The 25,579-nt window shown below is 39.1% G+C and overlaps 1 protein-coding gene across 1 annotated transcript in view; it reads left to right on the top strand.

The window, feature by feature from the left end:
- BANK1 (B cell scaffold protein with ankyrin repeats 1) overlaps positions 1-25,579 on the top strand; it is a 315,795-nt gene that overhangs the window by 114,633 nt on the left and 175,583 nt on the right. The window contains exon 4 of the mRNA XM_063458569.1: positions 23,617-23,704. Coding sequence (XP_063314639.1) covers positions 23,617-23,704 — 88 coding nt within the window. The remainder of the gene's footprint in view (positions 1-23,616; positions 23,705-25,579) is intronic.

Below are 25,579 nucleotides of genomic sequence, written 5' to 3'. Positions count from 1 at the left end.
GGAAGCTACTGATTTTAAGCCGTGAGAGTGAAATACATTTGTGCAGTGATAGAGGCAGCCAGTGAGGGCACATGAATGGGTGGCATCAGCAGATGGATCAGGCAGAATAAAGATCTGTGAGTGCACACAGTGACTCCTAGGAGAAGAAAGGCATGCTCAGTGGAAGTGAAAAGAACCTCAACTGCTAAAGAACTTTATGGGTGTAGAACAGTCCCCACTACATTGCTTTTTGCTCTCCTGGGTGCCCACAGATATCACTAAAGTTCAAGTCAATATTTTGTGTTATTAGTTCTGCCTGTCCTTGGACAGAATTAATTGGCCGAGAGAGGTCAAAATTGATCTATCTCATGTAGAAGGGGCTAGATGGTACTTAGGCCCAGACAAGTGTCAATCTGTTCAAAAACTTACTATATGACAAGTATTTTTGAAGGGAAAGATGCCTTGTCTGAACTGTAAAACAAAAGTGAAAAAAATACTAGGTCTATTCAAAAAGGGTTTAAAATGTTTGATGGAATATTATAGACCTGTGAACTTAACGTAGGTGGCTGGTAAAGTACTTGAAGCAGTATTAAGGGATTATGTTCATGAATTCATTGGGAAGAACATTAGGAGCAAAAATCAGCAAAGAACATGGGTCATTTTAAACCAATTCAATTTGATTCTATGAAGAAGCAGAAGTAAAGATCAGGTTGTTTGCGTAAATGTGTTTGATATGGTTCCACACAAAAGGTTAATGTTCAACCTGAAGTAATTGGCTGGAAGAAAATTCTTGCTCTTGGTTGAACATTGGCTTAAAAGACCAAATGATATTTCTCAGCGTTCTGTTCTGGGACCAATTTTATTCAACAAAATTATAAATAATCTTGAAATAGGCATTTAGAGTCATGTTTCAGTGTTCGTAGACAACACAAATTTAGGAAACGTAATACAATGTGAGCATGATAATGCTTCACTGCACAGGGATTTAGAAAGATTTAGGAGTGTTTGTATCTGCAGGTGTGTCAGGTTGTGTATCTGTGTGTGTGTCTATGTGTGTGTCAGTGTATCTATATGTAGTCTGTGTGTATCTGTATGTTCCTGTGTGTATCTATTTGCAGTCAGTGTGTATCTGCATGTGTGTCAGGTAGTGTATTTGTGTGTATCTATATGTAGTCAGGGTGCCCAAGTAAATGCTTGCCCAGGGTCCAATCAAAATTAAAGATGGTCCTGCATGTTTGACATTTCAACTTGTAGCAACACTAGAAGCTTGCCTGATTTTCTAGTAAGCAAAACAGCATACTAAAAAGCTCTGCAGATTGTCAACAGTACAACATTACCCAACATGCTTTAAAGAAGGATATCTCAATAATGAACAAACAAAATGTTTAGCAATAATTTTTTTTTTTTAAACATTACATTCACTCTGTTCTAGCTAAAAACCTGCAGTCATGCCACTCATAAAACACTACAGCTGACTGTTTTGTGTTAATGTGCTTTTTCAATAGGTGTTGCCCTTGGCATGCATTTACTTCCACTGTTAACTATATTACAAAAGAAAATAAAAATAGGAAGGCAATGAAAAAAATCACTCTAAAGAGAATTTTTCTCTTTTTTTTTTGCTTCTCTTTTCAGTATTTCTGTAACAAAAAATATGTAATAAAACAAATTATGAAGAGCTATACACAATATAGCTTTAGGTGCGTGTTGCTACAATTAAATCCCACACATTTCCATAGCTGAGCGGAGACAGCTGCTGTACATTTGCTGGAGGCAAAGGTAGTGTTTGTAAACTGTCCTCAAATGGCTGAATTTCCTTTTTCAGTGTTGTACAGTGCATTCCTATCTACTTAGAGATTAAATTAAAGTTCTCTAGCAAAACCTCTTAGAGGTAGATTGATAGAGGGTTTAGATTGGACTGATAGAGTTGACCTCATTTTATATTTAATCCTACTGTTGCCAGACACCTAATTTTAACCCTCCACAGATCACTCTTTGAATAAATGATATAAATTACTATATTTTGCTGTGCAGTTTATATTTTTTTTTAAATAACACTCCAAGCACCATAAGTACTACAGGACACTGTAGTTGCAATGGTGCCAGTAATGCCATGGTACCCCACTCAGGGCCAGCTTAGCATAGGGCTGATGGAGCTGAGGCTCCAAACCCATGCCCATGAAATAGCCTCATTTACATGCTCTTGTGTTGTGCAGAGGGAATGAAATATGAAAACTCAAGAGGGATGTACGGGAACACAACATATATGGTTAAAAATGAAAGTAGTTCAGGTAAAACTGACTTTTTACACTGTGCAAATGCTTATGCTGGTTCAGTCTCTCTAACACTCTGGTCTGTCCACTTTTTTCTGCACTCCCAAGATCCACCTTTTCTCTATCCCAGACTGCATACCAGCTGCAGTCTGCTAGTAAGAAGGTAAGAAGAAGAGTAGGAAAGTGAGTGCTAGGGGACAGACCTCAGAAAGCTTAGAGCGAGTGCATTGTTAGCATTAGCACCCATCTGAGGACACTCTCTGCATAGTACCCACTTAGTTGGCCAGTCTCAAGGCCAGATTAACATGCTCTTGCTGCTTCAGTCTCTCTAACACTATAACACTGTGGCATGTCTCCTTTCTTCTACATTTACTACATTAACTTTTTCTCTGCCCAGACTGTATAATAGGAGCTTCTGCCTGCTAGTAAGACGTTTAGGAGAGTAGTGGACTAGTGAGTGCTAGAGGACAGTCCTACGAAAGCGTAGAGCTAGTGCATCATTAGACACATTTATGCCAAGCTCAGGGTGCTGTCTGCACAGTATGCCCTTGGTTAGTCATCCTGCATGATTGCCCTTTTTGGGCATTTTGTCTCTTTGGGCGGTTCTGGTTTACGTGATACACATCAATGGCCTACCCTTTTACCTTGCCCACGGAAATCCTTCTTCACTGGCACTGCTGTTAGGGGTATGGATTCAGGGCCTCTAACACAGCTCCAGGTCTGGGCCCCCGGGGGCCCGCATCCAAGCCCGCCCCAAAATCCTGCTCACAGGACCGCCTCCAAATTGGCCGAGCCCACAAGGAAGCAGTGTTTGTGTAGTGGATGCAATGTGTGTAGTGGATGCACTGTGTGTATATTGTGTGTGTGTGTGTGTATACACACACAAACACAATTTGTGTGTGGATGAAAGCATGTTTTTGTATGGACTATGTGTGTGAATGTTGGTTTTGAATGCAGGTGTGCATTTGTGTGTAGAGTATACACTTCCACACACACTGATACTCAGACACATACACTGACACACATGCAAATACACAGACACACAGATACACACACTGATACACAGATAAACACACATATATATCCACCCAAACACACACATACACAGACATTCAAACACAGACACACACCCTAATATAAAAAGGACACAGATACACACACAAAAGATACACACATACTGACACACACAAAAGATACACACATACTGACACACACACACATACTGAAACAAACATACACACATATACAGGCACACAGACATGCATAGGTACACAAAGACACATACTAACATACATACACATACATACATACATACTGACATACATGCATATGCATACTGACATACATACTGACATACAAACTGACATACATACTGTGGCGGCCACCCCGAGAGAAGAGGGGTTTCCACCGCCAGATATGTAATTTCCCTCCTAGCCTAATTAAATCATGCATGTTTTCATTGTGGTATATCTACTCATTAAAAAATAAAAACTTGTTACATGTTCCTTACATGTTGGAGACTGTGACGGACCGCCTGTTTCTACTGAACAACGCTCTAGTGAGTCGAACCAAACCGAACATACATGGGGCTGGAAGTCCCAGTGGTGTTTGCGCCATCGAGTGACAAATTTTAGTTCCATACACTCGACGACCAAACACCACTGTATGTGTTCGCAAAACAAGATGGCTGTCGCCTCGTGTTCGTCCATACGAATGACGGCCACCCAGTCGACCACTTAGAATGTTGGTAATTGCGGTTTGCGAAACTGTGAAAAGAGGTCAGGCAAGTTAATGAGCGGCACACAACTGTTCTGGGTGGTCAACCCATTCGGTATATAGTTCGGTATACGAACCAAATTGTTCAATCTATTCAGTGATGTATGTATACCGGACCAGTCAATGTACAACAATAATCCAGGGACAGGGAATCTGTCACACATACATTCATACACATACATACTGACATACATACAGACACATACATACATATACATACATACTGACATACATACTGACATATATACATACATCAAAAAATAAAAAAGGTGGAAAAACAGAAAAAAATAGACATAGTATAATACTGTATTACATGGAATAAAAATAACCAAAATTGGAAATGAACTCACAAGGAGAGAGCAGCTACAAGCTGCTACACTCCGGTTTCTGTTTACACCTCATCCCATTAGTGGATATAAGCGGAATAAGTGAGAGCAGACTTCTTACTGCTCTCTCCTTGTGTGTTCATTTCCAATTTTGGTTATTTTTATTCCATGTAATACAGTATTGTACTATGTCTATTTTTCTGATACTCATATCTCCCTAATAAGGGTTTTTTATATTTTTGCACAGATCACTATTGCAATTTTTGCACATTGTTCTAATTATATCACTCTAATAGTATCCTTAATTGCACAGTGCAAAATTTAAAGGTATAGCGCACCTTTTTTATTTTTTTATTTTTATTGGGTGTTTTTTAGAGCTATTTCACTGCTGCTTTACCTTCTTATTGCTGCATATATTGATATTTTATCACTATACCACTAGCGCCTTTTTTGCTTGATTTATTCTGTGTATATATACATACAGACACACAAATACATATATACTGACATACATATATATACATACTGACATACGTACATACATTCTAACATACATATATACAGACACATACATACATACATACACATACATATACATATAGACATACTGACATACACACACAGACAGCTAATTTTTCAGCCACCCTCCTGTTTCTTACCTTTTTGTTGCAGGAGTGTGGCTGGGGCTGATGGGAGTTGGCTGGCTCTCCCTCTTCACAGCCTCCACGCTGTCTCTCCTCCCTCCCACGTGGAGTGAGCTGGGAGGAAGTGACCGGCTGTAACTTCCTCCCAGCACTCCAAATACGTGTTTTCTTATAGCTGCATCCTGTGTTTCCCTCCAGCATCCCCTCCACCAGATACATGACACTTGGGATGTATGACTGTCTTTGTGTTTCCTGCCAATAAGATTTGATAATTAGGCCAATAGCAATTGTCAAAACAAGACCCAGTGGTTTCTTAATCAAGCCCGGGCCCCACCATTGTAAGTAGGTAAACAGTTTTGCAATAATTTGACTTTACACCTGGGATCTACCATGCTTCCTGCCTCCACTATTTCCAACAGGTAGTCAGAAGCTTTATGTTCGAGCAAGTGCAGAGGGTTGCTTATTGACTTATATTACATGATGCACCCAGAAAATGAGCAAGCCCTGTATTGCACAGCTTAACTTGGGAGAGCTGATGGAAGCTCCTAAACACAAATGTCCATCTCTCTATCTGATAGAGTGAAAACAGAGAGAAGCATCCAACAGACCACAAGTAATAAGTCAAACCACATTAATGGTTAGATTACTTCAAATACAGGGCACCAGGGTACACCTGGCACATGGCATGTACAGTGTATTTAGAAAGTATTTAGACCCTTTCTTTTTTTTTGTTTGTTGCCGCCTTATGCTACAATAGTTATTTTTTTGTTTTTTTGTACCATTGCAAATATATTAAAAAGAAGAAAAATATCACATTGACTTAAGTATTCCGACTCTTAACTCCTTCTCTCACAAAATCATGGCAATGGTAGGACTTAATGCACTAATTTGAGCCAGTGCTTCCCTACGGGGAATTTAAAGATGTTTGAAATCATCAAGCAAAGTGTGAGGGTGTCAAATGTCATTTCACAGAGTAAAACTCTGTTAGGTACCAGGAAGTGCCTCTAGTGGCTGTCTGGAGTTAACCCTGCTATGTAAACATAACACTTTCTCAATTACTGCAGTGGTTTTCATTGCAGGGTTCAACAAACAGTGACACTGCACCTTAACCACTTCAATATGGTGAAGAGGCCTAGGTGCCTATAGCATCTTTTGGATATGATGAAAACATGCATGCATATATTGCTGCATTTTTTTCATTGGTAGAATATTTAAAGTTTAAGATCTGCATACCTCCAAACTTTGATTGTTCAAGAACTGGAATGCCAGTAGGAGGGCCATTAAGGGGGCAGGTCAGTGAAGAAATCTAGTCACTGGCCCTGGGAAAAGGGAAGAGGTCACCCAGGAAAGATGTGTATCCATCCATGTTTCTGGCAGGTAAGCCTGTTTTCAGTGCTCCATGTAGGTCTTAGTGCCCTGGACATAGCACAAGAGCATCATGATGACAGTTGGGGTTGGAGGAACAGGAAAATCAAAACTGTCTTGCAAAAATCATGCACTTAAGACCACCCAATGGGCCCTATATCTTCAGGTGCCCGGTTAGCGCTGCAGCCGTGTAATAGTGCGACCGTTCCCTCCAAAAAGTGCTATCCTGGTGGGTTGCAAAGTAGTTGAAATCCCCGGACCAAGTTGTCCGGGAACCCCGCGGTCACCTCATACCGAAAACATTTCCATAACATTCGCGGCTAAGTACCGCTGAGTTGACCAGGGAAGCACAAAGTCCTCATGACAAAATTAGTTTCATAGCAGTCGCAGCTAAGTACCGCTGACGACCATTCGTGGGTTTCTTTATGCGAACGGCCGCCAGGGAGCTAGAGTTCGGTTCCTTTTGAATGAAGTAAAAGTGCCGAACCAGGGGCACTGAGGGAAAGCTGCTAATGGCGGCTGTGTAGGGTAAATCCCAAACAAGGTCTCCGACCTGGACCATAGTCGGTGGGCAGGAGGCCAGCTTTCACAATCCTCCAGGAGTACGTGGCAAATGTTTGGGGGAAGGATCCTCCTGGGAGTCATGGATCTGCTGTCCGAAGACCTCTCATTAAACTGCATTGGGAAGTCTGATTGAATAGCCACAGAAAGTCTGGACTGGGTTAGAAGGGGAGGGCTTGCAAAGGCTGCAGACAAGAAATCTGCAGCTTTTAAAAGCTGTTTTTAGATATACCTCCGATAAATGAAAGGCCTAATAAAATCATGCATGTTTTCATTGTGGTATATCTACTCAATAAAAAAATAAAACCTTATTTTTTCCATTGGAGAGTTCCTTACATGTTGGAGACTGTGACGGACCGCCTGGCTCCCAGACTGGGTACCTCCATCAAGCTAGTTTCCTAGCTCTCCTCCTGGACACAGGAGTGCTTCAGCCCCTACGCGCCACAGCTTGGCTAAGTGGTTGTGGGAGGAGAACCACTAAGAGAGGGGGGAGGGAGGACCACTAAGGGGGAAGAGGAGGGAGTGAGAGGACCACTAAGGGGGAAGAGGGGTGAGTGAGAAGACCACTAAGGGGGGGAGAGTGGAGAGTGAGAGGACCACCAAGGGGGGACTGGAGAGGGACAGGAGGGAAGAAGAGAGCAGTAAGGGACAGGAGGGAAGGGGAGATCACTAATTGACAGGAGGGGAGAGCACTATAAAAAAATAAAGAGCTGCTCCCCTCTCAGTCCCTATCCTACCCCACAAACCCTATCTTTTACACTACTCACATACACAATGCATCCTTACACATACACAGAAACACACAATGCATCCTTACTCACACTCAGACACACCAAAACACACAAAGCATCCCTTACGCGTACGTACGTACGTACGTACGTACGTACGTACATACGTATGTACGTACGTACGTACACACACACACAAACACACACAGAAACAAAATTAATCTCTTACACACACTCAATGCACCCCTTACAGAAACACACTGCATTAAATTACATTCACAAAAACACACCTTGCCTCCCTTACACACACACACCCAGAAACATACAATGCATTCCTTATGCACAAACACACTGCATCACCTATACATACACTATATCCCTTACACAAATTGGTACCCCTATACACTACATTTATAAGAACACACACATTACATCCTCTACAATAACACAAAACACGTCCCCTACACACATACACTCCACTCCCTGTGAGATAACTCATGGGTGGGCCATGAAGGTGGATTTATGGGTGGGTCTTGTAGGCATACTCACGGTTAGGCCCTGGGGGCCCAGACCATGAGCTGTGTAAGGGGCTCCAAAAAATTGAGCTGCTTCCTGTTCGTTAATTGTTGTAAATACTGTTACAAACAGCCTTCAGAGAGCGTGTTCTACACCAGACCTGTGGAGGCAGACAGCAGCCTGAACCCATCATCAGCCTCTTATCCATATCTGGTGGTGTGTAGGCAACCAAATATATTATTAGTGGCACTAATCTCTAATTCACCTCACATTAAAGGGCCACTATAGCCACCAGAAGCACTACAGCTTAATGTAGTGGTTCTGGTGTATAAAGCCTGTGCCTGCAGGCTTTTTAATGTAAACACACTTCCTTTTCAGATAAAAGACACTTTGTGCAGAACTGGCATTGGCCCATATGGCAGATCATATGGATGGAGCATTGTGACGTCACATGGTGGGCAGGAAATTTGGGGGATTGGCGGCAAATTTTTGTTTTCCTAGGCGGCAAAAATCCTTGCACCGGCCCTGGTGCCATGTTGACATTGGACGCCGATCACCCACATGTTGCATGTGCTGATAGACATCCTGTATGCCATGAACTAATATTAGGCGGCCCAGAACTTTAGGCTGGCTTAAAATGCCCTAATTATTCTGCAGGAAAATGCGCATACAGACTCTAAGCACTACACCCACTTCAAATCACTGAACTGCTCATTGTTTTTGGAGTAACCTTTTCAAAGAAAGCTTCATACTCATACATAAGCGTATCCATAAACCACCTGTGTTTACTATTATGGAGCCATAATTGATTCCATTCTTTCAATACAATCAAACAGGATTCCCAAGACTAACTAGTAAATGGGAAATATCACCTGGCTAAAATATGAATATGAAGATGAACTTGACTAGAGCTGTTGATAAAATATTACAGTTCTATAAATTTCAGCAACAGATCCAGTAATTATTTTCTTGAATGAAATGGATGTGAGGGCCAAACAACATTTTTGTATTGGTATATATATGCTTAGCTATATGCAATCAGAAATTGGAGTCAAGTGCAGTCTAGAGAATTCCTTTAATGTCACCTCTTATTTTTGTAAATGAAGGGACTCTGACTGAAAGTGACTGGTTTGATGGTAACTAAATGCAATACTGCATCAGGTACAAGTACCTGTTAGTATCTTTTACAAGGGTCTAGTCATTTACTGGGGCACTAGGTTACTTATTCAAGGCTTTTGCATTGATATATGAAAGGCAAACCAGTCTTATATAGTTTAAGAAATTGTGACTACTGCAAATGTCGGAATTCTAACTTTCAGTAAATGTATATACCGTATTTCTCGTTCCCTTCAAAAGCCTGAATTTGAAACTGTTTAGTAAATATTTTATTGCTTTTCTTTAATACTGAAATGTTATTGGGATATTAAAAAAAAAAAATACAATAATGTGGCAAAATGTGGTAAAATTGATGATGTTATTAGATGAAATTCCACTGAGAAAAAAAAAAAGCAATGATTTGTCCAAATATTACAACTGAATAATGGATGTTACTTAAAACGCAAACTGACAAGGAGACATGAATGAGCACAAATTGTTCAAGTTAAGAGAATTATTATAAGCACACAATACATTGTGAATAATGAAAAATAGTGATGCAGAGACAGAGCTAAATAAAAAAAAAAATAGATGTGCTGAACCCGAAACTTTCTGAATCCATACCTCTCAAGATGTTATTATTTTTATTATTATTATTTTATTTTGATTTTGAGAAACCACTATATTTCCATACAAAATTGAAAAATCTTGGGAATAAGAATACAGAACTTTCTGCCTCTAAGAGAAGAAAATTCATGGAATGTTTTACAAGCCAAGCTACTGTTCTTGATTTTCAATGTTCAGGAGGAAATATTTAACTGTCACTAAAGCCCCCCAAAATGAGTGCAAAGATATGGAAAGGAAAGGTAATTATATTAATAAAATACAAACCTAAAAACACTTCTTCCATATCCTCCTTATTCATGTGTTACACATTTCTAATGTGGACTCCTTTTCCATGTGTTACACATTTCTAATGTGGACTCCTTTTCCATGTGTTACACATTTCTAATGTGGACTCCTTTTCCATGTGTTACACATTTCTAATGTGGACTCCTTTTCCATGTGTTACACATTTCTAATGTGGACTCCTTTTCCATGTGTTACACATTTCTAATGTGGACTCCTTTTCCATGTGTTACACATTTCTAATGTGGACTCCTTATTCATGTGTTACACATTTCTAATGTGGACTCCTTATTCATGTGTTACACATTTCTAATGTGGACTCCTTTTCCATGTGTTACACATTTCTAATGTGGACTCATTATTCATGTGTTACACATTTCTAATGTGGACTCCTTATTCATGTGTTACACATTTCTAATGTGGACTCCTTATTCATGTGTTACACATTTCTAATGTGGACTCCTTATTCATGTGTTACACATTTCTAATGTGGACTCCTTTTTCATGTGTTACACATTTCTAATGTGGACTCCTTTTCCATGTGTTACACATTTCTAATGTGGACTCCTTATTCATGTGTTACACATTTCTAATGTGGACTCCTTTTCCATGTGTTACACATTTCTAATGTGGACTCCTTATTCATGTGTTACACATTTCTAATGTGGACTCCTTTTTCATGTGTTACACATTTCTAATGTGGACTCCTTTTCCATGTGTTACGCATTTCTAATGTGGACTCCTTTTCCATGTGTTACGCATTTCTAATGTGGACTCCTTATTCATGTGTTACACATTTCTAATGTGGACTCCTTTTTCATGTGTTACGCATTTCTAATGTGGACTCCTTTTCCATGTGTTACGCATTTCTAATGTGGACTCCTTTTTCATGTGTTACACATTTTTAATGTGGACTCCTTTTCCATGTGTTACACATTTCTAATGTGGACTCCTTTTCCATGTGTTACACATTTCTAATGTGGACTCCTTTTCCATGTGTTGCACATTTCTAATGTGGACTCCTTTTCCATGTGTTACACATTTCTAATGTGGACTCCTTATTCATGTGTTACACATTTCTAATGTGGACTCCTTTTTCATGTGTTACACATTTCTAATGTGGACTCCTTTTCCATGTGTTACGCATTTCTAATGTGGACTCCTTTTCCATGTGTTACGCATTTCTAATGTGGACTCCTTATTCATGTGTTACACATTTCTAATGTGGACTCCTTTTTCATGTGTTACGCATTTCTAATGTGGACTCCTTTTCCATGTGTTACGCATTTCTAATGTGGACTCCTTATTCATGTGTTACACATTTCTAATGTGGACTCCTTCTTCATGTGTTAGACATTTCTAATGTGGACTCCTTTTCCATGTGTTACACATTTCTAATGTGGACTCCTTTTCCATGTGTTACACATTTCTAACGTGGACTCCTTTTTCATGTGTTACACATTTCTAATGTGGACTCCTTTTTGTTTTAGTCTTAGAGGTCACTGGAGTATGTAAAAATTTACCTATTAGTATTCCATTGAGGGTTGTGCGTGTTCTGCAGGTTCCCTCTTTTAATTTGCAGCTCTAACTTGCTGTCCTAAAAATCCCACATCATTCTTTGGTAGATATGGTTTCTTGAGGACTGATGCACACATAGTTTTTATTTATTTATTTATTTTTCTTGGTTTCTTCCTCTTGCTCACTGGGGTTTGATGGAGAAAATATTAAGTTTACAACCCGCATCTACTCCTATTTTTATTCTCTCAATCAATAACTTGATGGTACTGAATGTAAATCCCCAAATTTGCCTCTCACTTGATAAACCCAGATGCAGTTGTGTGCTATTTGTTGATAAAAAGTTAAATTGGTACGTTTCTTATAGCAATCCTGCTCATGTTTCAACAGGCTTAAACTTTTACTTTACAAATCTACAAATTCAGGGCAAATATGAAAGTTAATATTATGCATCACCCACATACCTCAAGATTGACGTTGGGAAGTTCTAGAAATAATTTTCCCACAACTATCACAGAATTCATAGGTCAACATGCAAATGAGCACAAACTTCAGCCTACATTTTTGCAAGTACACTACAATGGAATAATGTTTTATTAATACTTTTCCAAAACATTTAAAGGGTTACACTAACCCTGGTAAAAAAAAAACAAAAAAAACAGCAACATATTTTACATTATAATTGTCCTATAGGGCATAACTATTAGGTCATATGGGGCATAATTATTAGGTCATAGGAAAGCTTGTGATTGGACCGATTTGCTTGCTCAGAGTTCATGCATGTCCTCTTGGCCTGCAAGAGGAGGGAGGTGAGAGTAGTGAGGAGAATGGGAGTGCCCAAAGGGTGGGAGGAAATGGTTGTGCGCACCAACTACTGTTGCAAAACAAATGTACAGAATTTACATTAGGCAACCGAGAACAGAGTTTTGGGCTGCCTGTGTCAGGTGTGCTGGTGCAACTAACAACACAATTAACATTATTAAGTATAAGTAAGTGTAAGTATGTGTAATGTTAAAATAAAAATCTTATGTTGGTAAGCTAGTCTCAAACTAGGAACAATGACAAAATGCCCATTGCCTATCTCCCACTCATAGTTGTTTCAAGTGCCTGACAGTACTAGATAAGCTATCTGACACTGGCACACAATATCACTGTTGGTAGTCTCCCTCAGTAACTGCAATCAATGTGTTTAGAAGAATACAGCTTGGCAGTATAGATTATTTTTTTGCTTCTCTATTTTCCCTTCATTGGTCAGTTGTCATCTGATATGTGAATACAATCAGCATTGAGTGGATTTCCCTCAACCCCCTAAACCATCAGCCATTTTTCCTATTTTATTTTTGCTACCACTTGGTAGGACCGGTTATCCAGCCGACATGATTGAACAGATCTCTTGTCCATCATTGTTCATCAAACTAAGCTACTTATATGCCCCATCAATAAGACTCATCATATCCCCTTTTTTCTCTGAATCAAGCACTGAACTAAGCATGTTTGGGCTCAGTGTGTGCTCAATATTTTCGAACACGTGGTGGAACAAATATCCGAATTTCGGCCAAATTGCAATTCGGTCAAAACTAATCTCAAAGTCTAGTTGTACATGAAACGTGTGAAGCTGTAGCATAGATTTGCAATTTTTGTTTTATAATCTTAGCATTGGATACTAGCTGTGAAAGCCATAATTCCAAGCATTTGACTTGTGAGGCAGAATGGTGTTACTATTAATATGTGTAATACACCTTTGAATCCAAGTTTGGGGAGATTCTCCAATTGTGAGTTGTGTTTTCTTGTTGCAAACCTTGTCCTCTGATATTGTCATGTGTTTTTAAAGGTTTCTATTGTCAATAATTGTTTTGCTATAACTTTATATGCAAGTGTCATTCTTCACAGATTTTTGTGAATTGTGCAGGGTTTGTGCTTTGTTTTTCTTAGGATAATGGCCACTGCAATTTTGTTAAACCAATTTAATATATAAAGTCAAGATAACATTCCAGGCCCTTTTTAATCATCTTGCCAGCTGTAAGAGTTAATATCCTACAGGTAGTCTAAATTAACCCCTTAAGACCGCAGCCAAATGTACAAGTTGTGATCCAAAAAAAACGTAAACAAAACCTGGCATTTGCGCTATATGTCTGTCCAACCGTAATTCACCTCTTTCATATTAAATGCACCCACACTTATTATATATCATTTTATTCAGGGGAAACAGGGCTTTCATTTAACATCAAATATTTAGGTATGGAACATAACGTAATATGAAAACAATATAAAAAAAAATAAGAGAGAAAATAAGATTTTTTTACATTTTCTTAGTTCTATGTGACATTCTAACTGTGAATGTCATAATACTGTTTGCTTTTACTGCAATAAAATACACATATTTGTATTCAGCGATGTCTCACGTGTAAAACAGTACCCCCTATGTACAGGTTTTATGGTGTTTTGGGAAGTTGCAGGGTCAAATAAAGCATGTTACACTTTTCAGTTTTTTACATTGAAATTTGCCAGTTTGGTTACGTTGCCTTTGAGACTGTATGGTAGCCCAGGAATGAGAATTACGCCCATGATGGCATACCATTTGCAAAAGTAGACAACCCAAGGTATTGCAAATGGGGTATGTCCAGTCTTTTTTAGTAGCCACTTGGTCACAAACACTAGCCAAAGTTAACGTTAATATTTGTTTGTGTGTGAAAAATGCAAAAAACTAATTTGAAAGCCAATTTTGGCCAGTGTTTGTGACTAAGTGGCTACTAAAAAAGACTGAACATACCCCATTTGCAATACCTTGGGTTGTCTACTTTTGCAAATGGTATGCCATTATGGAGGTAATTCTTATTTCTGGGCTACTATACGGTCTCAAAGCCAACGTAACCAATCTGGCAAATTTCATTGTGAAAAAACTGAAACACAAGCCTTATGTTTGACTCTGTAACTTTTGAAAACACCCTAAAACCTGTACATGAGGGGTACTGTTATACTCAGGAGACTTTGCTGAACACAAATATTTGTGTTTCAAAACAGTAAAAAGTATTACAGCAAAAATATTGTCAGTGTAAGTGCCGTTTGTGTGCGAAAAATGCAATAAATTTCACTTTCCCTGACGATATCATTGTTGTAATACATTTTACGGTTTTGAAACACAAATATTTGTGTTCAGCGATGTCTCCCGAGTAAAACAGTACCCCCCATGTACAGGTTTTATAGTGTCTTGGAAAGTTATAGGGTTAAATATAGTGCTAGCAAATTAAATTCCCTATACTTTCGGCCTGGGTTGTTAGGCAGGTCCCGCTAATTGTAATTAATTAGGATACCTAATTATGTAAAATTATTACATAAATATATATGTAAAATTATTATATATACACGTGTGTGGATATATATATATGTATATAAAGCAGAAACAGAACCTCTTGCACTCCTACTCAATTTGTGTAACCAGGTGCCAAGTCCCAAACATATAAAAATCCAAAAAATATTACCGGCACTCTTGGAGTAGATTCATTCAGTTTATTCGTTTAGTAGAACCAGTCAACGTTTCAGCTCCCGATCGGAGCTTTCATCAGGACACACCTGTGTCCTGATGAAAGCTCCGATCGGGAGCTGAAACGTTGACTGGTTCTACTAAACGAATAAACTGAATGAATCTACTCCAAGAGTGCCGGTAATATTTTTTGGATTTTTATATATGTATATATGTATATAATTTTTTTCCAATTATTTTTATTTATATATAGGTATACATATAGTGATGTATACGTATATACTTAGGTATATACATATATATATTATTTCGTTCTACGTGTATTTTTATATCAATATATATATATTAATATCAAAATACAGTTAGAACGAAATTACACACATATATATATTTTTAATTATTTTTTTAAATTTTTAAATTTATTTTTTTTAACGTATTTATATTTTTTTTATTATAAAATATATATATATATATAATTATAATTATGTATATATTTAATCAATATCCTTCTACGTGTATTTTGATATTAATATATATATATATATAATTATATATATATAAATATTAAAATACACTTAGTGTATGTGTAAATGTGTGTGTCTATATATATATATATATATATATATATATATATATATACATATATATATATATATATATACATACTTAGATCATGTATATAATATATATATAAATGATCTAAGTATATTTGATGTGTAACTGTATTTTATTTTATTTTGTAACATTAAGGGGTTAAGAGGGGAGCAGAGGGGCAGAGACAGTGTCAGCCAGTGATTTTACATCACTGGCTGACACACAGGATCAGTGATCACAGTGACAGGCTGTCACTGTGATCACCTCCTGCAGATCACGGTAATTGGCCACAGGGGGAGTGCCTGGGTGGCCAGGCATGCCCCCCACCGTGATCTGCAGGGGGATCCTGCCTGCAGTTACTATGGGTCAGCCAATAGGCTGACACATAGTAACTCTGATCGCAGTGACAGGCTGTCACTGCGATCAGATCGCAGGGAGAGGCTGTCTCTGCATTCAGATCGCAGAGACAGCCTCTCCCTGCGATCAGACTCTGCAGATCGCGGTCGCTGACCACAGGGGGACTGCCTGGGGGGCCAGGCATGTCCCCCGACCGCGATCTGCACAGTGAAAATGCCGCGGCTCCATGTGTCAGCCGATTTTAAAATCGGCTGACACATGGTAAATACCGATCGCAGTGACAGCCTGTCACTGCGATCGGAAGCTGCAGACCGCGGTCCCCAGGCACAGGGGGGCTGCCTGGGGGGCCAGGCATGCCCCCCGACCGCGATCTGCAGCGGCCATGTGCCGCCGGCCACGTGGGGGGTAAGACCGCCCAGGACGTACTATGCCGTCTTGCGGCGTTTAGAGCCGCCCAAATAAGGACGGCATAGTACATCCTGCGGTCTTAAGGGGTTAAAGGGACACTTTTTATAATTTTAACTTTGTACACCACCACAATGGATTTGAAATGAAACAACCGAGTCCTGACTTCCAGCTTTAATTCAAGGGGTTGAACAAAAATATTGTATGGAATGTTTAGAGATTTAAGCCATTTTCAAACACAGTCCCCTTATTTTAGAAACTCAAATGTAATTGGAAAAATTAACATAATCATAAATAAAATAATAATTTTTAATACAGTGTGGAGAATCCTTTCCAGGCAATGACCGCATGAAATCTGGAACGCATAGACATCTCCAAAGGATGGGATTCCTCCTTTGTGATGCTTTGCCAGACCTTTATTGCAGTTGTCTTCAGTTGTTGTTTGTTTGTGGGTCTTTCTGACTTAAGTTTTGTCTTCAGCAAGTGAAGACTCGATTAGGTTGAGATCAGGTGATTGACTCGGCCATTGCAGAATATTTCACTTCTTTGCCTTAAAAAAAAATCTGGGTTGCGTTCACAGTATGTTTTGAGTCATTGTCCATCTGTAATGTAAAGTGCCGTCAAAATTGGCTGAATCTGAGCAATCAATATACCCCTACACACTTCAGAATTCAATCGGTTGCCTCTGTCTTCTGTCACATCATCAACAAACACTAGTGATGCCACTGAACGCCTTGCATGCCCATGCTATCACGTTGCCTTCACTGTGTTTTACAGATCATGTACTATGCTTCGGATTATCTGCCACTGTTGCTTTCCATAGATGTTTAAGTCTTTTTGTGTTGCAGAGCTCACCAGTGCATTCTTTTTTACTCAGAATGTACCAAACTGTTGATTAGGCCACTCCTAATGTTCCTGTTATCTCCTGCTCCTTTGACCGCATGTTGTGGGTTCACAGCAATAGCTTCCAAATGTGAATGCAATGCTACACCTGGAATCAACCCCAGACCTTTTGCCTGCTTAATTGATAAATAAATAACAAAGGAATAGCCCACACCTGTCCATGAAACCGCTTTTGAGTCAATTGTGCAATTACCGTATTTTTCGCTCCATAAGACGCACTTTTTTTCCCCTCAAAAGTGAGGGGAAATGTCTGTGCGTCTTATGGAGCGAATATGAAGCTTTACTTACCTGTCTTGCAGCGTTGGCCGGCAGCACAGGGCGCACCGCGGTAGTGGAACTTGAATTTCATGTTCCGGTTTCCGGCGGGACTGAAAGGAAGTGTGCACAAGCTGAGTGCGCACTTCCTTTCAGTCCCGCCGGAAACCGGAACATGAAATTCAAGTTCCACTACCGCGGTGCGCCCTGTGCTGCCGGCCAACGCTGCAAGACAGGTAAGTAATTATGGGACAAGGGGAGGGGGACAGTATGGGGGAGAAGTCTATGGGGAGGGGGATGAAGTCTATGGGGAGGGGGATGAAGTCTATGGGGAGGGGGGGAGATGAAGTCTATGGGGAGGGGGGGAGATGAAGTCTATGGGGAGGGGGGGGAGATGAAGTCTATGGGGAGGGGGGGGAGATGAAGTCTATGGGGAGGGGGGGGAGATGAAGTCTAAGGGGAGGGGGGGAGATGAAGTCTATGGGGAGGAGATGAAGTCTATGGGGAGGGGGGGAGATGAAGTCTATGGGGAGGGGGGGGAGATGAAGTCTATGGGGAGGGGGGGAGATGAAGTCTATGGGGAGGGGGGGAGATGAAGTCTATGGGGAGGGAGGGGGGAGATGAAGTCTATGGGGAGGGGGGGGAGATGAAGTCTATGGGGAGGGGGGGAGATGAAGTCTATGGGGAGTGGGGGGAGATGAAGTCTATGGGGAGGGGGGGGAGATGAAGTCTATGGGGGGGGAGATGAAGTCTATGGGGAGGGGGGGAGATGAAGTCTATGGGGAGGGGGGGAGATGAAGTCTATGGGGAGGGGGGGAGATGAAGTCTATGGGGAGGGGGGGAGATGAAGTCTATGGGGGGGGGGGGAGATGAAGTCTATGGGGAGGGGGGGAGATGAAGTCTATGGGGAGGGGGGGAGATAAAGTCTATGGGGAGGGGGGGAGATGAAGTCTATGGGGAGGGGGGGAGATGCAGTCTATGGGGAGGGGGGGAGATGAAGACTATGGGGAGGGGGGGCGATGAAGACTATGGGGAGGGGGGAGATGAAGTCTATGGGTATGGGGAGGGGGTGGATGAAGTCTATGGGGAGGGGGTGGATGAAGTCTATGGGGAGGGGGGGAGATGAAGTCTATGGGGAGGGGGGGGATGAAGTCTATGGGGAGGGGGTGAGTGAAGACAATGGGAGAGAGGAGAAGACTATGGGAGGGGGGACACTATGGGACAGGGGAGAAAAAAAATATTCTGTACAAACTGTCCCATAGTAAGAAACACTATGGGACAGTTTGTTCAGAATATTTTTTTTCTGGGTTTCTTCCTCTAAAAACTAGGTGCGTCTTATGGTGAGGTGCGTCTTATGGAGCGAAAAATACGGTACTTCTGGTCCCTTGATAAAAAGAGAGGGATACATACTAAAGAGCTGTAATTCATAAATCTTTCCTCCAATTTGGATGTGAATACCCTCAAATTAAAGCTGAGAGACTGCACTTTAAGCCCATATTCGTTATTTAACTGTAACTTGAATTTAGTTTGGTAAACAAGCTTTTTATTAGCTTCTATATCCTGTTAATTGATTTTGAAAATATATATAATAAAAAAAAATACAAAATTTAAAAATCATAATTTGAGAATGCTTTGGCCTTCCAGTGCCACCAACTGGCCAATATTAAAACACATAAAACATATACACATCTGAACATTTGTATTATTATGATTATTTATAGAGAGTTCACTGCAGTTCTGTACAATATACAGCTTCTGCTGCACTTGTGGAATATATTTAATCATTTATAGAATATTTAATATTTTGGAAATTCCATGCCTGGTCTTTTTTGACTATTGATATTACTTCTGTTTCTGCCCAAAGCTGTGAGCTGATAGCACATTTCTAACCTAAGACTGTGATAAGCATTCTGCTTTTATCAATTTGCACATTAAAGTCAGTTCTCCTTGGTTCACATGCATTGACACATGACATCTAGAATGGTTTTAACATGTTGTTTTAATTATATAAAATATGAAAAGTGAATTTCATGTAAGAATAACATAATGGCATTATAATCGGCTGCAAGTAAACCTCATTAAAGTATTAAAAGCATGAGGCCATTTTGCCCTTGTATATGTTTTGTGGGTCCTTCAGAATTCCTAGTGGTTTTCATGGTTTTGATTCATGGGATGAATATCTACTACAAAAACATTTTTTTTTTAAAATGCATAGATTGCTATTTGGGAATGTCTATAACTTCTCAAATTGCATACATATTGAGTAATTAATTATTTCATTTATTTGCTTAAAAACAAACAAGTAATTTGCCCGTAGCCTACAAGTAATTTGCCCGTAGACAACATTCAGGGTGCTAAAACAGTGCATGATACCTGTCCTCTGTGGTGCCGTACAATCACAGAAATTATGTCTCTTCTGTGTTCTGCTGCTTGCCCACACATTCCTTGCTTTCTGGTGCCTCATTATGACATCATATATGACATGGAACCCTTCCATTGGTCTTCTTTTATAATGTCTAGCATATACAAGTCTATGTGGCATTTTCTGATGACATATACACACTTGTAACATCATGATCCTTTTGAAACCAATCACAACCCAGTATAGGGTATATATATACAACTTGGTGGTCCTGGTTTCCTTGCCCTATCTTGGGTCTTGATACCTGAAAGTGTGTACTTGATGTGCTTATTTTCTGACCTAGGCTTGTTTGACTATTCTTGATCTCTGTTATGCTGACATTGGCCTGACTATTGACTGTGTATTTTTGTTATGCTAGACCCTGGCTTGTCTCTCCTTTATTCTCTGTCTGCTTGCTGACAATTTATTTATCTGTCTCAGGCATTAGCTAGCCCACTCTAAGGACCTGCATGTGTTTATTTACTGTTTTCTTTAGGTTTGCACGTTAGGGTATCCATTCCTGATAAACCGTAACTCCTGATCGTAGCCAAAAAAAGTAATTCTGATACTCTGGTTACCATGAGCCTAAACATAATATTTATTCCCATCTTCATTTATTCTTATTTCTAATCCTGAGACACTAACCCATGAACCTGACTCTTAAAGGTTACATCCTATGTGCTTATGTACCTATAGTTAGCTGAGTGTCCATGTTCCATCTGTTTTTGGTGACTCTAAACTCTATCTTTGTCTTCATCATAATGAATATACGGCCATGTTGAAGCTGGAGTTGTCAATCCTGGCCCTCCTGTTGTTCTCCATGGGAATGGTTATAAGCTTGTATACGCCTACATAGGTTTATTATAAATGCACATTACATATTTTTCATTTTATACATGATGACTGTAACAGAACCTACAGTATTGCCTGGAAACCTCAGCCCAACAGGGTTCCCAAAACATTTTCTTTACAGTCCTTAATATGGTTTCCTATCACTGAGAACATTTGCATTTCCCAAAGTGACTAATCGTGCATTTGGCCCTAATTGTTCGAATACCGAATATTTTGTCAATGACCGACCACCCAGAGCAGGAGTGTGCCAGCAATTAACCTTCTTGACCTGTAAAAAACGCAAATACCTCAATGTTCCAATGGATTAACAGGGTGGTCGGCGTCCGTCTGTGAGAACACGTGGCAGCGTCCATTTTGTTTAGTCGAACGCACTCAGCGGTGTTTGGTCGTCGACCGCGTGGAAATGTTTTCGGCTACCTTTTTCCACGAACACCTCTGAACTTCTACCTTCTGTGCGTTTGACTAGACTCATACGAACAAGGCGCTAATTCATGAGTTTATTCATCCGAACAATCTGCATCCAGTGACAGCAGGCACGAACAGTTCCGTTCATGCATTTTATACTTATTACAAAAGTAGAATAGACCGAGCGCAGAGACTGAAATTGTGGAACTATTTTGGGCAGAGAAATGTTCGAGCGGTCGGTCACATCCACCTTTTCACTAACTTCCGAACCACTGATCCAATTCATGCCATTTTTGGATATGTTGCTTCCCTGAATGTATGCGTTTTTAAAATGTAACTTTTATTAAGATCCTATGAATAGTTTTAAAGTTATGGAAAATGCAGAAAAGTATATTTGGAAAATGCAGAAAAGTATATTTTTTTAGCTTGGAGATAATTGAGCTGCTATAGCAATTAACTCAATTATCTCCTAAGAAGAGGGGAGGAATGTATTGTAATTAATGGGTGCGCTTTTCCTGTACAATTGTAACTGATTGGCTGCTGTATTTCATTTGTCAGTGCCCCACAAGGTCCACGTGGGTGGTAACCTTACTGGAAAACTTGCATAAAAGCAGCTGCTTGTCTTGTCATTAAATCAGTTCTGCTTAACCCTTCAAAATGTAGCCTCGTCTCGTTATTGAAAGGGAACCTGCTCAGCATAATCACTAGCACTTTTAAGAGCTCTGCTTTACTCTCTACTCTGGTCCAGCGGATTGGATAGCGCAGCTCCACTACACCACAGCATCTTGCCGGGAAGAAGGACGTCTCCAACGGCTGATACCCCTCTACAACCTGGGTAGCCGTTACAATGACATTTACTCCAAATAACTAAGACTCCTATATATTTCAACTAGATTGTCCAATGGATTTTAGACTGATGTCCTCCAACTCAGAGTCAGGAAGATATTTTTTCTCTATGTCTCCAGTCTACTGGTATCAGGATTTTACTACATTCATATGATGGTTTGCAAATTATTTTTCATATACTGTGATTTACATTGTAGTGTGATGTAGAGGCATTCAATATTCATGTAGTATCAATACCATCAGTTACAATATCATGTGTATATCTATAGGACACAATAGAGGGATTGGACAATACACAACGCTAAATGTACGATTGTTAATCCTTTAAAGAAAAATGCTTGAAATTGACATGGGATGGACATTATGAGTCAAAAGATATATGTTTTAAAAATGTTATGGTATTAACTGCACTTGCCTTTAGTCTTCTGAAGTACAGAGGAATAATGTGCCAAGCAAAACCCTGAATTGTTGGATATTAAATCTTAATAGCAAAACTGGAACTAAAATATCTGTGACTGTAAAAGAGCTGGATATTTTTCAGAATACCTATTTGAGCCTAAATTTTACTATTCTGATTTAATTCTGTAAATTCTTATTAAACAACAATGTAAGTGATTAACCAATACAAATACATTGGTGTTTTTGTTATTAATAAATGTGTCTTTGGTCATCCAAACAATGTAGTCTTTCTGTTTACATGTTACATATTTCACACATATGCAAACGGGTCTACAATGTATTAAGATTAAATTTTTTCTTTTTTTTTCTCTTTTCTTTTTCTTGAATGATGAATTGAATTTTGACACTTAACAAATGCTCATACTGTCCTAGAGTAATTAAGTCCAAATGTACTATATATTGATTAGATAAAAATCGGATTTTAAAATAGATTATTTAAAGTAATTTTAAGGTGACAAAACTACTTTAAGCTCTCCTTACAAAAATCCAATTGAATGAAATTCCTCTGCATACTCCATTTGAACAATCTGTCGATGTAATTACTTTGCAGATATGTTTTAATGAGTATATTTAAATTGAGAATACCTATATCTGTTACATAAAACAGTCAGTCCTTTTCAAGAATATTTAATTTACAGATTCTTAGGGCTGTATTCTATTAAATGTATTAAATGAGATCAATGTATCTGCTTTTTTTTAATCTCACATTTGTCTAATATATTTTTGGAACAATAGAATTGGTTATCTGTATTTGAAACTGGTGCCTAAGAAATATAATCCATCTTTTGGTATGCTAAAATAAATTATAATACATTTAAAACATTTACACTTTTAAGCCTGTGGATTGAGGGTACGTGGATTTTCAAAATGAACATCTACAATCTTATCATCAAATAAATGTTAAACTTGAGGTTTTTGATTTTTGAACCTTACATGTTATAGCATAGACTGTTTCTGTTTCATTTTAGCACAAGATAAAATTTAGCAAGGATGATGTAAATGTAGAGCATTTGGACAAAGAGCCTGAAGAGATATATGTAGACATGGTGCCATATGCTGATGGTAAGTTATCCGATTTTCAGATTTTTGGTATTTTTATTAAAGTAAAAAATTTTGGCATGTATTATTTCTATTTTTTTTATTTTAAATTATTATTTTTTTTAATTTATAATTTAGAATATATTTTCAGCACTGAAAAATTTAAAAGCAGTTGTATAAAAATCAATACAGAAATAAACGTAATCAGTAAAGTTTACAAATGGTAAATCAAAGCCTACCTAAAAGCTGCAGATAGAAAAATGTTTGCATGTGCAGGCAATAGAAAGGTGACAACACTAAAAGATATACATTTAACAAATACATTTAAGAGAATATACTTTCTCAATTAAACTTCAAGAACTATTCTTCATCAGTTTCAGAAGACTGCAACTGAAAGTAGGTTAGAATGATGTCACTATAGTTGGGATAAGAGGTTCAATAAAAAGGAAAAAGAAAATATTCACTAACAAAGTACTCAACCATAGTCCACCAACTATCTTAACACAGCAGGAGTGATGCTTCTAACACCCCATTTATGTGAGTGCATTGGTCTACAGGCAACTGAAGCCCAATGCTTACAGAAGTAAATTGGAGGTGTTGGCCTTCGTGATAAGTGACCTGGGGATCTGCATCTACATGGAGTTTTTGAATCTCTCAGGAGTTTAACAGTAGACAATGATTTCTGTCAATTGAATGAGTTCTGGTAGAAGGAGAGGTTATAGAGATCAAACTAGAGAGGAGTTTTCGCTTTCACCATGAACAAAAACAAATGGGGACATCCCTTTGAGCAACACCAGAGAGTCTAAGAGACTTGGGAAGCAGTATGTCCTTCCAAAGATAAGTGATTTGCCTCCTTAACATACAACAATGTAATAAAAGCCATCTAAATAGTTGTGGGAATTGTGGCAGCTGTGGCAGCTGTGCCTGTGCCTCTGACTTTAATTGATGCCTCATCTAAGGTGTCCACATCTGTTATTTGAGTATCCATGTTAGTTTGTTTACTTTTAATGTCCAGAGTAATTTCCTCCACAGAGTTCAAGTCCTAAAAAAATAATCATAGGAACTTCTCAGGTTCTCCGTCCTTTCTCAACCTCATAGTCAAATATGCTGTTAAAGTGCCCAAATGTATATCCAAGGGTGTTATATCAACATATAACACTCTCCTGACAGGCCCTTCAACTCTCCTCACTATTGGCACGCAAAACGTTAAAAGTACAGAAATGATCAATCCTTGTCATGCTGGCACCTACAGCAAACTATGACTTTACACTCCTCCTCTTTATGTATCTTCTCTATATTTTGCTGCACGTACATGTAGGTATGTTGTGCATAAAGATACATACTGAAAAAAGCAAACATTCTCACTTTTAAAATCATAAACATATTAATACTTGTCTATTGAACCCCCTCGTCATTGATTTTGTTCTATGGGATAAGCGTCTATCTTTTGCCACTTTTGTAGTGAGATTTTAATAGTCAAATGCCAAAAAAAGAACAATATATCACCTCCTAAAATTTCTTAGAATTGGAGGGTGCATTATAAAGAAAGAGCAAGGTAGATACATGTAGATTGGTATAGTTGTATTAGCAGGGGAGGGCTGGCAGCCTTAGGCCTGGGGGGCAAAACCAGTCAAGTGGCCCATTGCACCACCAAATCAGTTCACCATCCATGCCCACCTTTTCCTGGTTTTATAACGGATATTGATGTTATGCTAATCCGTAGCTCTTTGCCATACCCGCTCCTTCACGGCTCTGACTTTCAATGTTGTCAGAGCACAGGCTGAGAATCTCTGAGCCTGTGCTCCGACTCACTAACTGAGCACCGGAACCACGAGGGAGAGGATATGATCTGACTGCACCTACTGCTGGTGCGCACCAGTGGACCACCAGCGAATCGTT

This window comes from Pelobates fuscus, chromosome 6 (assembly GCF_036172605.1).
Source record: "Pelobates fuscus isolate aPelFus1 chromosome 6, aPelFus1.pri, whole genome shotgun sequence".
Classification (NCBI taxonomy): Eukaryota; Metazoa; Chordata; class Amphibia; order Anura; family Pelobatidae; genus Pelobates; species Pelobates fuscus.
The sequence above is the reverse complement of the archived record's forward strand: the minus strand, read 5'-3'. Positions and strand labels throughout refer to the sequence as shown.